Below are 15,137 nucleotides of genomic sequence, written 5' to 3'. Positions count from 1 at the left end.
TGGAGTTCATATGAACATGTAATCTGCTATAAGTAATCGTATACAATTGAAAATTAAACTAAGTAAACGATAATATTCTTGATAATATGATTGATAAATGTTCCAAATTTATATTAAAATCAACAAGTAATTCAATGTAGAAGAACAATTGAAGAAGTGTCGACTCCAAATCGTTGATCGATAGTATGTGTTCTATGTACGATGACGATGACGATGGGAACGAGAGCGATGGAACGCTCGCTAACAGCCGGATAACGAAATTGCGTGGCAGTTCCGGAATCGATAATTTAGAAGCAAGCCTTAATCGAAAGACGAGATAAGGGGGATGGGTTGGCGCAGCTGTGACGCGAAGTTTCTGTTTAAAATTTACATGCTGATACGGGCCGACCGGGAACCAATGTGTAAGCGTTCTTTGAACTAATAGCCAACGTTCCGCATCGGTAAGAAATTTATCGGCAAGCTTCGGGAACCGTTGACGTAACCCTAAGCGCTTCAAGCTTCTCCTTAAATGAGGTGAAGTCTGACGGAGATCGTCGTTAATAGGAAGTTCACAGGGGGGAACCGCGGCAAGTGATGTGCACCGATTTTCTTGGGACTTTGAGGTTACGCCAGGCGTTAGATGGTTTGGCTTTAGATTGATAGACCAAGTTCCTGGAGAAATATCTTAAATTTCAAATTTCTCAAGTTTGGCATGTCATATTACCTTTAGGGTGATATGCGAAGGAATTTTATTTCATCTATTCTAAGATACATATTATATTATCGTTAAGGAATGAAAGATGATTAATAATTAAAGATAATAGACATAAATTAAAGAAAGAATAGTAATGATTAGAATTCATTTCCAAAGTCAAATGAACTTTATCTTTTTTTACATTTTTCTTCTTCGGTTTTAAGTTGTGTCTAAATTCGATCTAACTAACAAGTTACAACACGAATTGTAACTAACAAGTACGTGACAGATATATATAAATATAGATTAAAGATGATAGGTTATTAGTAAGAAGAAGTTAAAATTTATTTGTCGATTTAAAGAAAATTCTCCCCTTTTATAGCTGATTTAAATTATTTTCTGAATTACTTGAAGTCAACTTTTGTATTATTTATTGTATCAAACGAACCTTAAGTAAAAACGTGGCTGAAACTAGTAACAAATTAATAATAACAGCTATTCAAGTAAGTGACAATGCCATCCTACTTTATTCGCCAATTACTTCGCTTAAGCAGAATCGCAGAATTAACAGAAACGAAAATAGAGTGATATAGCTTTCATTTCGACGTAGAATTTACTGCACAAATTTGTAGTCTAGAAAGCATAGAATAAATAAGCTCTCTACATAAATTAGTAGGTACCTTATAACACGCATTACTATTTATATTAATTATCAAGTTTGTAAAGAGAGATTATATCGACTAATTACAAATATAAATTCGTGCATACCAGATAAACTTTGTACATACATTAACTAATAATCCATAACTCTACACTAATTATCAGAAATTTGACAGAGATTGCATAGATTAATTACAAATACCAATTTCTACAAAATAAATAAGCTTTCTATGTAAATTAACCAACAACTATATTACTATATTATTTACCTCGATTATCAAGAAATATTAATCAAAACGTCGCTTTTGCAATATAAGATATATGTGGCTGGAAACTTTTCCATGCATAATGTATATAATTAAAAGATCTAACAAATAAAATATTTTATTTACTATTTAACAAAATTTCATGAATTTCAGTGCGTAATTATACATGGCTGCGTGGTAATACTTCGTAAATCCATTGAAACTACTATGAATAAAATTGCAAAATCAAAATTAGAAAATTCCTCATTCTCTTGGTCGTTTATTCAATAGAATATTTGATCTGTCATGTAACGAAGCTGTATCGGTACATAATTGTATGTGATTCTGTGATAAAACTTCATCAGGCTATTGGAAGTTCTACGAATGAAATAACTGAGGGAAGTCAATTGTTGTTCGTGACCGATCCGATGAACCAACGATGTGGGACGTGATTCGTATCGAGCTATGGCAATCACAGCGAGAGATTTGTTTAATGATTAGTTGTACCAATGAACGGGTTTCCTATTCAATATTAATCTGTTTGATATTGACGCGTTCAATCTACCGCGGATCACTGATTGGTTACATAGATGCGATATCCCATTTACGATTAATAACTCAAAAATATTCTTCCAGCATTTCTCAATTGACAAAATTTTCATTTACCATTAGCTTTCGAAAAATATTCTATTAAGAGAAAAAAAAGAATTAAAGAAAGAAGAACGTAAACGTTCCTGATTTCTTACGCTTTTTACCTTTTCTCGTAAGCCGTCATTATTAATTCCGTTTGCGTTTTAAGGCGAATGCATTCTGACAATACATCTCGCCCGTTCTTTAACGCGCCTTTACGTTTCATAGCCCCAGTCTCTCCAATAAGAGAATCATATATTTTGCATTACTACGTTCCATTGTGAATATTTTAGCCAGCGAATTGTAACTTTACTCTTCCGCCAACGTAGAACAACTCCACAGTCTTCAGACGGAAAGTAGGAAATAATTTCAACAAGAAAGAGCAAAACTACTTCGTCAATATCATTTTTTCGCACAGTTGTTACAAGAAAAAAATTTAATTAACTTCCTGACGTTCGATTATTCTTATTTTAACGGTCGACAAAAATAATGTATGTATGTGACTACAGTAGAACCTCAATTATCCGACGTGATATGGACCTCACATAATACGGAAAGCTCTATTAGCGTTCATAAATCGTATAGAAAAATCATAGAAAACATTTTGATAATGTTACGTTGTACGTGTATTTAAGTTTGATTAATTATTTAATCAGTTGAAAGTTTGGTTAACCGCTTTCACAATACCTGACTATTTACGCTTTTGTACACTTCGTGTTAAAAATTTCGTGATAAAAATGAAGTTATGGTAAAGTTTAAAACATTTCGAATAATACAACCTTAGACGGGACTCTAATAACCGAGACTCCATTGTACTTCGAAGTAAATCTACCTATTCGCAGAATTGATAATTCTAAGCTGCGGTTAGATCAATTGTAGAATCTGCTTAACGCTTTTATCGAAAGTTCTAAACTTTAACTACTGACCGATTTTACGATTTTACTATATCGTTTCTGTTTACTTATGCCTCTGTTCCGTAGAGGGATTAGTAAGGTTTATTTTAAACGAATACGATGGCTCGTCCCTCTGCGTCTGGTATATTGCATTGTACTGCATTATGTTGATCCGAGTTCCATAAATATTTTTTCGGGCGCCTTTAGATCTCGATGTCATTCTAGTCAAAAGGACATCAGACGCCTTTGCCGATTCTTCGTTTGATTCGAGAACGACCACCGGTACGGAAGATCTCCGCCACTGGTGCCGATGGAAAAAGGAGAACGTAATACATCGGTTGGAACGGTTGAAAAATTGAAAAACTGTCAGCAGCCTTCGCCTTATTTTTTCCCCTCCCTTTCTCTAGTCATCCTTTCTAATTTTTTCGGCAAATTTATGCATGGAATGGTACCTATCGATCTGCACGCGCATCAAGTCCACGTAAAACTACCAATCATCGTGAACGGTTCACTTCGAAATTACCCTCACCGTCTGCCGAAGTGAGCTAGATATACACGTATATGTTTCTCGCGTAACCTCAATTTGCATAAGAAAATCACAGGACAAAAGCATGATGAGTACAATTTCGTTGATTTCCTGATTTTGACTTTGTTTAATGGAACAGAAGAAAAGGACGGTTTTGCTGGACTTTTAAATTTCCCGTAAATGCATAAACATTCTACTCTATCTCCGAAAAGTATACTTCCTTCGATATCTGATCAGATAAGATTTCTATCCATAGTCAATTAAGACAATAATTACAATAGGAATGAACTTAGAGAACTATATATAAACTAGATAGATCTCTAGGCAGTGTGCCGTACACAAAATATTTTAACGATCCATCGTCTTTGTTGTTCTTCGTCATCGTCGTTTGTCGAAAAGTTATATATACTTTCGATCTATGATGGGATATAGTGATCATGATTTTATGTCGACAGGGTAATCCGTTGTATCATAATCCAGCGACAGGAACCATAATCAGTAATCAAAGCCTAGTATTGCAAAGCGTAACACGAAGCAGAGCTGGGATCTACACGTGTATTGGCAGCAACCAAGAAGGCGACGGAGAGAGCAATCCTCTGAATCTGGACATCAAATGTGAGTATATTGGCAATTCAGCTTGATAATTCTAACTAACGCAAGATGTAACTAGATATAGGTACAGTTCACTTATGAAGACTGAAATATTGCATAGAATTTTGAAATATTGCATAGATTTAAATGGTTATAATATACACTTTATACTTATATTTATTTTAATTATAAATTCGATTATAATTACATGTATTCTAATTACAAAATTACAGATAAATCGAACTAGGAAGACAATAAAAATAATAAATTCTCAAATTCTTCACGAATGGAATTTTTGTTTATTTACAAAAAAATAATTAATATTATAGCTTCGAATTTGGCTCTAAAATTGTTGGATTAATAAATGTGAAAGATACACTACTGATCAAAAGTATTCGTAACACTTGCTTATTTTCTATAAAATATATTTGAATAACAAAATTACAGATGATGTAAATTATTAGCGATATTACTACTGACTAAAAGCGATACATCAGCATTATTGGATAAAATGGTTGTATAGAAATGGCTGTTTCATCGTCCATCTTCTCGCAACATCCCCTAAAAACATAGGAAAAAGAGACATGATAAAGAAAAGACGTAAAGGAAGTTCCAATTTTTTTTTTTTTTTTTAATTTTACAAGGAATACGTCCGTTGCAACTTTATTCCATTAAAAGTTTGTACCGTGATGTCACAAGCAAATATTACTACGACCTGATCTTCGCAAAAAAATTTAATTAAACCGGAAGACAAATTTTACAAAAGGACACAAAGCAGTTACACGGTATAAAAATGCAATCTTTAGAAAAATCGCAAACGTTCTTTTCCAGAAAACAATTATTAGTTGTATAAATTTAATTATTTAGATAGTCCCGCTAATAGTGAAATATTTTTAGACGATTTTGAGTTTTTCATAAAACAAACATTCATTCGTGCAACTGAAGTGAACTCCAAAGATAAAATATTTAACTGTATTAGTTATATATTTATACTTTAAAGGCGCTTAAAATTACTATTAAATCATCTATTAAGCAACTATTAAAAATAACCTACACGAGTATCTGTTGTCCTTAAATAATATGAAACTATGTTGGTATCAAATATTTACCAAAACCTTCAATTTGGTAAAGAAGAAAAAGATTTATAGAAATGTAATACATTCTATTGGATATATAGATATATTATCTTATTTAAAACTAATTACCAGTATTGAATATTACAAATATATTAAATATTAAATAGTTTCTGGAAAAATCAAGTATCCTTGAACGTTAAAGGATACTGCATAAATATACTATTGTAGTATGAAAGATTGATGAAATGAAAAATCCTCAACAAATACTTATCGCATTTTTCTTTAAATAACAGCATTAAAGATTACGGCCATTAAATAATTCCCACATTCAGAGAGGAATATTTTTAAACGTTATATAACCCCGCGTAAATAAAGTATTTATCAAAATAAATCACGTAAAACCTAAAGAAGAAACAGCAAATAATGTCCAATATATCCTTCTTGAAATAACTATTAAATATTAAAATCACTAAAGAACATCTATACAGTCCACAATGAAACGAAACATTTATAAATAGAGTTGAAACGAGATCTGAATAGCGAAGAGACATTCGAATAACGCATCTAGCCCAGAACCTGCTATTTCCGGCTCGTTGCAGAAATATTTAGAAAGTATGATTCGCTGGGATCTGTGAAGCGATATTATGTACAACGAACGAAGAGATTGTTGCGATTCCAGCTTTGTGGATTTATACCAATTCGAATAAAGAGAGAAGTAGATTGTAAGATGGGTCGGGGGAGGGAGGAGAAAGAGAAAAGCAGTTAAAAGAGGACACAAAGGTGGTACTGGCGTGGCCACTAATAGCGTTAAAGGAAACCGGGTCGTAGCAACATGCTTTTGTAACATAATGAAACATTTAGGTAGATGTGTACAAAGCTAAAATCCAACGTCTATCACGGGTGTAGTAATACAATGCAATGTCGCACTAAATGCAACATAGCCCCATTTTTACGTTAACAAAGTCTACCATTCTCTATTAATAAAGTCTACGCTCCTTCTGGGTTCTCGATACACCTTTACTTCCGTTTTTGCCATGTAAATAAAATATCGTGCCATATTTCCTCCATATTACGGAGTCTGGTTATTAATTTTATTTTGGATACACAAAAAGTATCATCTCTATCGTCTTTCTAATATTAGGGAGATTTGGTCTTGCAAAATTTAAAATAACTATCGTCCATCATGCGTGCATGTTAGCATTTTTAAATAATAAAAATGGTACTATTATACGTAACATTACATACTTATTTCTAACAAAAGGGTTTTCAGTGGAAAAGAAAGCACAAGAAGTTACCGTTTAATGTGTTACTTTTAAAAGCTACAATAGTTGTTTGTGACTTTATTTTTGAAAAACTATGGTCTAGCAATTTAAGAAGCAGTAAAGTAAGAAACAATAAAATATATTAGATAAAGAAAATGTGAAAAAACTGTTATAGTAATAAAGAAAACATAGAAAAGAATAGAAAGTATAGTAGTAAAGAAAGCGAAGGAACCAAGAAAGGAATTATGGTAGCAAGGAAATGGTAAAAGAAAGTTAGAAAAAATAGCAACAATAGAAACAAGTAACACAATAAAATCGAGGAGCCACAAGGAAAAATGAAGTTTTCACGGGTGAAAATAGACAGATTTCAAAATGCCCTCGAACGGAGAAAATGTGGAATTTCAACTTTCTAGAATCTCTTGGGATCCTAAGCGACATATGACCAAAATTGAAGAATGCCAGTTTTAGGTGGAATGAAATCGAATTACGAAATTGATGATGCGAAAATATCATACAATAATACACGTATTGCACGTAGTCGATAACGTATACGAATGCAGAATAAAATTACTAAAACTTTATATATGAATAATGAATATGTGGCGGCACTCGACAGCAAAATACCACCACTCGATAACTAGTGTCGGACGACAGCAGCGCAATGGTTAACGCCTTAGGTTACGAATGTTCGGAACCCGGGTTTTCAAATCCCGGCGACCGGAGTCCGATTTTTCTTCCGCGACATTAAAAATGAGAAGAAAAATGCAGCAGTACTCCAGCAGCGACACCGGCGACCCGCAGCAGAACCTGTCTCACTCTACACACGAGCAGTAGCGCACTATCACCACAATTAATGCCGGCAAGCGAAAACTATCACTACTACTATCCACCTCAAATATTATCCATTTTGCCATAGCTAAAATAAAAATAGAAAGTTTCACACAAAATTTTATCACAGACTGAACACTATTTAAATACTATTTAAATAATTTCTTCAATAAACACGCTGCAACGAAAAATCTCACCATCAATTTATATATTATTAGGCAACTGATTAAGTTAACCATGAATTTATTTTGCAATATGCAGTTTGCTTGGTAACGTGTATAACGCATATATTATTAAAAATTCCATACCGACGAAATTATATATTTTCTAAGTGTATATCACAAAAATAACCGGAAAAAATTTACCAAAGAATGACGCTTTAAATATTATCTTTTTTATACACATACTATAACAGACGCTCTCGATGTTAATTTATTCTGTATCATCAAACAAACGATTAAGTTAACGGCAAATTGATTTTTAGAAACAAACAATGATTCGATGAATAGATATTTGAGAGAATTTTCTTTGTTGAAGTTCTTCGGTGACACAGTCCGCGGAACACGAAAGATAGGAGTGCACTTCCCCTGATTTCAACTGCGTCGACTAAGATTTTATCACATCCACTCCCGGGGATCGAATCATGGCAGTCCAATCCAACGTCGATTCTGCTTTCAATTTACAGCACTCCAATTTCAAATTTTCTCCGCAGCAAGAACGTAGAAGTCTGCTAGCTTGTCCATTCGAGAAGGAGCTTCGAAAAGAAAGTCAGGATACATTTACCCCCCCCCCCCCCATTTTATCCGCGTTCATTTCGATTTTTGTCTAATCTATTTTGTTTTAATTCAGCAATAATTCTATTCTGCTTATTTTACTATAAATTCGATAGCTTTTTCAATCTCTATTTTTTAGGATAATTCGAAATAACATGGAATAATCTGATTTTATAAAATTCCTCGGATATACCATCGATTTCGTCCATTTATAAGATTGAAACTTCCAACTTCCTTAGACTATTAGAATACAGAAAATTTGGTTTAGGCTTATTTTTATGCGATAAGAATCTACTTCGAATTATTGGTTAATAAATTATAACTATTAATCTCTATTTCTACAATAATTTAAGAAGACATAAGATAGTCTCCTTATACAATATTTTTCAAATACAGTACCGATCTAGTTGTCCATCTATAAGGTTGGAACTTGGAACTTTCTGACTCTTGGAATGCAGAAAATTGGTAAATTCCGATGTCAAAGTTCGTGCTCCACGGAAGAAAAACCAAAGTATTTATCCTAATTTCGTTCGTGCCAACTTTGGTCTCGTCGTGTCCACTTCGTAAACCGAACCGTCTTTTCTTCATTTGCCTTAGATTTACTTTAAACTTAGTTTGTTCCAAAACTTCGTTCCAAAATCGAACTTCTCTAGATATTCAATGTTTTATCAAATTTCAGCTTAACTACTCCTGACGTTCGTTCACCTAGATGAAACGAAATTTGAAACCGTCTCTAACGATTTTCAGATTAAATTGCAGGGTTTATTTTTTATGCACGAGGGAGTCTGTTCAAACCCTGCGGCGAGGCCAATCTTTAACTTCTTAGGTACGGTTGAATTTTGTGCGAGGCTATTTCTCTGCACAACAGAGTTTGACACGAATTACGCGTAAACGATATAGAACTGCAATGTGTGACGGATAATGCTGTTCCCTACGCAAGAACATTAGAATGAAGTTTTTGATAATTAGATTATAATTTTTCTTAAAGATATGATGCATATATTTTAACTTTAATAATTTATTTTAATAATTAATAATAGAATTGAGTGTGATATATTTTAAGCATGGTACGACACATAGACCCATGTCAAAATTTGCACACTCATAGCGCGATACTGTTTTTCAAATTGCACTTCGTTTTCTATTTTGAAGCGACATCTTGAGGTTGAAGATTCTAAAAAATTATAAGGATACGGATTGGCATGTTAAAAAGAGCATCTAATAATGGTATATTTATTTTAACGAAAAGCAATAATTGATACCTGATACTGGCGTATCAAAAACAAAGATTATATATTCTGTCTGTATACTGTTATAAAACATTGCGAGGACAAAAAAAGTGTGAAGCAAGACAGATACAATAGATCATTTAGTTTAAACGGTGAGCGAATGAATCAGTAGAGTGAGCTACTATAGGGGTGCGTCGTAATATAAGGTGACATCCCCGAAAGCCACTATAACATCGTACCTAAGAGGTTAAAAAGAATTTCAAAAGTCAAGGGATTCATCTATCTAGCAAATATAAAAATTAGAATTATCTAAGAGATAGGTGAAATTTGATTTGTAAGAAGAACGAATCTATAAAAATTTTGCTTCCAGCCCAACCTTTTAAAAGAATTTCAAAAGTCAAACAGCTCATCAATTTAGCTTCTACAAAAATTAGAAACAGAAAACTTCTCAATGGACCTAAGATTTTGTATTAAAAATTCTCTTTGATCCTCCTATACGTACAACTTCAAACCCCCAAAATTTTTTTTCAATGATATGAATGATTATTTAGATAACGTCGTCGGAAAAAGACACGCAATCTGTACATAATATTTTGTAAAGATCAAACGTTGTAGTATATTTCACTCTATTGCAGCTTTCAGAGAAAATATACAAAATTTGCGTGACAGTCAACACGTGTCAAAGTAAATAACCGCATACATAGCGAACGTGATTAAACCGATCACGAAATCGGCTAAGCCATTTCACCGTCTACTACCGCGCGTTGACACGAACAATTGATCGTCCCCTCTCCCCCTGTGCGCAGGTTATGGTGGTAGCCGCCACAGTCGTAATCCAGTGTCTCAAGTCCCGTTTTAACTTGTAATCGAGTGACAGTCGGTCTCACCTTGCGTGTCCATATGGTCAGCCAGGCAAATCGGTGTGTAATGGCCTTAACGCCGGCGAACTGCCACGGCTAATCCGTTGGACTGCGCGTCGACCGCCTGGTACACGCTTACAACTGCGGCCTTCCATATCGACGAGCTACCGTCTGACACATGCCGGAATTCACCAGGCCAGGCCCGTGTTCTCGTGCACGATGCCATGTCCGCCGGGTTAAACGGCCCGTCTGAGGCAGTTAAAGGCGACTGCCGCGGTGTTTGATGAGATTGGAATCGTGCGCAGCCGGTCGCACACGCACGCATACTCCTATACACGTGGAACGCACCACGGATCGTGTGGAATTATGCGCGTGTGTGCCACGTGGTCTCCCAATAGCCAGAGCCCGGAAGTGGCAGGAGGATCTGCGCGTCCGTGATGGAGGAGAATGGGATGCCCTACCCGCTCGGGAACGCTGCGTTTCATGCAGTTCGGTATGGTATCGCGAGATTTTGCGGTTCGCGTGATTTAGTAGCCGTGGGATCGGAGATAGAGCCGAGTTTTCGGAGTTTGAGGTTGTGAGAGAAAATCAGAGATAGCTGATGAACAGACCGTAGAGTTTTATGAATTTATATGTAAGGAGAATATTAAAAAACGGTCATTTTTGGACGTTCTTGCGAGCGAAAAATTCTTGCAGGACATTTAAGAGGATTCCTCAAGGAACAATATATGTTAGTAGCGTTTATCCGAAATGTGATGGGAAAATTGAGAAATAAGACTGTAGAGATGAAAAAATAGCAGCGGTCGAACTCACCCACGTGTTACACCTATCTTCATTTCTTGCAAATTTTGATCCACCTACGGAATAATTATTCATGTAGTTGAACATAATAACTCTTCGGAAATTTTGGTGGTAAATTAATTGAAATCTAAAATCTGGCGAATCTGAAGTACCACCAGATTGTTGCTACGTGAGAATAGCCAACAATGATTTTCTGGTACATCGGATTTGCTGGATTTCAAACTTTGATTGATTTATCAGCAGAATTTTCAAAGAATTATTTCGTAGTATGAAGGATGAAGATCAAGTGTAACGTATGGACAAGTTTGCACGCTGCCTCTTTTAACTCTAATATTTTTCAACCTTCTCTTGAGATGCTCTTAAATGGCCTGCACGAATTTTTAGTTCACAAGGAAGACCAAAAATGGACATTTTTCAACATCCTCCTTTAAAATTGCAAACATGCACAAAAAAGATATATGAAATATTTGGGGCATAATACTTATTATAGCATAATATTTATTTTTGTGTCACGTTTCGTATGTGGCTTTTCTTCTTTTTCTTCTTTTTTTTATAACGCATGTAATTGGGATTATCGTGAATTTTACAGATGCGTGCTTGGTGTCATTTTTTTTCCAAATTTATCCGTATTCAATGGACAAGTGTTCGATTTTCGATTATTTACTTTACTCTGAACTATAGTATAAGTATAAACTAAAGTGTCACGGAGGTCGTGTTGCTTAAGTTCATTTCATTTAGCCTTTCTACAGTTATGAAAGCTTCTCGTTCGTTTGAAGTTGGCTGCATCAAAAATCTGTCTACGAAATGAAAGTTGTTTTTAGCATAGAAGAGGGAGGAATGATTGCTAGAAGCGATAGGGGGCACAGCTCCTCTAGTTAGGTTTATAAAAATAGGAATTTGCATATAAATCTGTATATATAAATCTGTAAAAGTATTTATGAGAAATTTTGAAATGCAAAAATGCACAGAAAGTAAATCATTTAAAGATTGTATAACATATTCAAAATAGAATAGTCTCTATAATATTCAGAAAGTAGGACAATCTTCTGTCTAGATTCAATTTTTTTAATTACATTCAGTAGAATGTGTATTTGCATAAAAATCTGCAGTCTACTGATGGGAGTTGTAAGGTTGATTAGAAAAATTTGTTTGTTAGTATTCTTTGAACAATAACTTCTTGAAAACTTCTTGAAATTTCCTTTCCTGGGTCGTTGTACCCTTTAAGCCTCTGATAAAGGTTTGCATGGACACTTGAAATAGTTTGGTCATTTGTAAGCTGGACAGCTCTTCTTTAAAACTGTATCGGCAAGTGTTCCCTAAAGACTGTTAAACATGTACAGAATAATTTAGTAACTTCAGTACGAGGAAATTATACAAACGAATTCCAGACCTAAGATGGATTTCCATAAAGTTAGAATTTCAAGTCTTTATACGAGCTGATATAACCTGTAATTACTGGAAAATACATTAATATTTAAGTCAAATTTTCACTTGAAAAAGCATAGAAAATAAAATCAAGTAGAAATATACCGTGCGCGCATTCTCTTATGATCTTTATGCAATGATAGTTTATTATGCGTTTATAAATTTGTCTTGCTACGTGATATCTATATGTATACGATATTATCGTAGAAAATATCTCTAATGTTAAAAATTGAACGAGAATTAATCTTCAAACGCAAAACATTTTATCACAATTTTCTTTATACCAAATCAAAAAAATTGTGTCGTATCGGAAATGTACTGTTGAAAAAAATTAGAAGATTATTTTCTGTGTCAATTTGACTTTTGTGTTCAATTCTTCCTACTGTGTAATTTTCTAAATAATTACTATAGAATCAATTTTTATCACAATGTTCTATTGAATAACGTATCGATCTATTAAGTCTATATCTTCCCTCACCTTTGTTTGCTTGGTTGGAGCAGTAAATCTATTTATATAAGTGTACATTCATGGAGGAACCAATGTATCCAATAAATATGGAGCACAGTATAATATAATCGATCTATAGTGGCATTAAAGCAAAATACCTAACATATACAAATTTAATAGCCTTTAAAATAATTAATATCTTACTTATACAATATCATCCCCATAAATCACACAAATTCCATAACTACTTCTATGTACTATTAACAACAATGGAGTTAATCGAAATGATCATACTGGAGTAAACTGTATAAGAACCAAGAATATCGATTCTCATCTTACATCTTTAACATATATATTCGTAATGTATACTAACTTTCTATTTAAATTAACTTGAATTTGAAAGAAAGACTTTCGCCACAATACATTGTCGTCTATTCAGCACCAATGATTTCTCGTCTCCGAACAGCTGACTGCGGCTTTGTTACGGTATTGTAATCGAACATGACAATTAGCCAACGAAATTGATACGGTTCAGGGTACGGACTCCAGTGTCCGGGGAGGAATGAGTTCGTGGAAAAACAAATTGTCCGCTCGAAATTTCGCTTCTAGAGTCCAAAAGAAGTAGGAGGATGAGGTAGAGACGCATACATGGCGCTCCCGAATCGGTCGATTCGCCGCACGCAACGCCATCCTCACCTGCATACGTGTGTACACGAATATACATATGGCAGCTACGCAAATCCGCTCACTAAGCCTGTCGTAATGATTTAGCGCAGCTCTTAATGTCTCTACAGGAAACTGACACGTGGTTCCGCTCGCGAGACTGCCTTATGAATCATTGTTTCTACAGACCATTTTACCCCACCCTGGAAGTTGTGTCTGATCAAGTAAGGAACGTGCGAAGCAACGTTTAAAGATATACGCTATCTCACAAAAATATTCGAATCCTTGTCATGGGAAACTTTTATGCATACAATTGTGTGTATTACGTAAAACGGTTTGATTTCATTAGCACAGTAATCAGACACGACAAATAGAATATTATACAAGATATTGTAGAAATTACAAAATATTTAATATAAGTATATAGAGACCACAAATATATTATAGTCAATTATTTGATTACTTATCGTAGAAAACATCTATGTATATAATTATATGTGTTATATAAAACATTTTGAAATTCCATTAACACTGTAATGTGGCACTATTACTATATTCGTAAAAGTCGAAAGAAATTTGAAAATGTATATAGAAATTATAAGATATTTAATACAAGTATATAGGGATCATCTAGCGAAACTGTAAAGTATAATATTCTTATTAAATATATATTTTCAATAAATGTCTTGTAACTTTTATATAATATACATTTTCAAATTGGATATACATTAATGTAATTTTAAATGTTACCAATATAATCGTGACAGTTGTGTCTCATTACAGTATTAATGAAATTTCAAAATATTCCATACATACGTATAACGCATACGATGTGAATATAATAAAAGATTTTTTACGATAAATGCTTTTCGTTAGTGTGAATTCACACAATTTACACGCTATTCCCGCATATCTTCGAGCCTCCACAAACCACGCGTTAGGCGACACTCGCCGGTGACGCGAATTAGCTTATTCCAACGACCGTGGACAATTCGCCGTACGGAGGAGTCATTTCCGGGGTAGCAGAGTGACTGCAGCTCTATAGAACTCAATTCGTTCGCGTTTCCTTTTCAAGTTCGGGTCACCTCTCCATCGCTTTTGTGTTTCGCCTGGTAATAATTTACATGCAAATGAAGGCGTAGGGAGGCAAGAGGCAGACCACAACTTGTACCACCAAACTGTCAAAGAAATAGAGAAAGAAGGGAAACAGCAAAGATAGGGAACGAAAAGAAACGAAAAGAGAGATGGACGGTTTTCGGGCTCCATTTATGGCGGTAACGAAGCTTAAGATTTCAATTCAGTTTTAGGACATATTATTATGCGCAAGCGAGAGGGAAAAGCGCACCTCTTTCTTCGACGTTTCGTTTGATGGAGATCTTAAGCCGCTTAGTTGCCTATAAAATGGCGAAGCCGAGTTCTCAAGCGCGGAGAACAAAGAAGGCGTGGATTAAATGTAAGCCGAATTCACAGTGACGTTCAAATCGTACGAAAAAACGGATTACTAAATGGGATGTAATTGTCGGATAGCTGGGTACCGAGAATTTTGACCAACAG

At 34.5% G+C, this 15,137-nt stretch overlaps 1 protein-coding gene across 6 annotated transcripts in view; it reads left to right on the top strand.

Annotated features, from left to right (window-relative positions):
• The window catches only part of LOC139992526 (nephrin), a 132,170-nt gene that overhangs the window by 77,267 nt on the left and 39,766 nt on the right, over positions 1-15,137 (top strand). For all 6 annotated transcript variants that reach the window (XM_072013432.1, XM_072013431.1, XM_072013430.1 and 3 more), the window contains exon 8: positions 4,083-4,242. In XM_072013432.1, the coding sequence (XP_071869533.1) occupies positions 4,083-4,242 (160 nt within the window). The remainder of the gene's footprint in view (positions 1-4,082; positions 4,243-15,137) is intronic.

Source organism: Bombus fervidus, chromosome 11 (genome assembly GCF_041682495.2).
Source record: "Bombus fervidus isolate BK054 chromosome 11, iyBomFerv1, whole genome shotgun sequence".
Lineage (NCBI taxonomy): Eukaryota > Metazoa > Arthropoda > Insecta > Hymenoptera > Apidae > Bombus > Bombus fervidus.
Note: the sequence above shows the minus strand (reverse complement) of the source record. Positions and strands in the feature narration are given on the sequence as shown.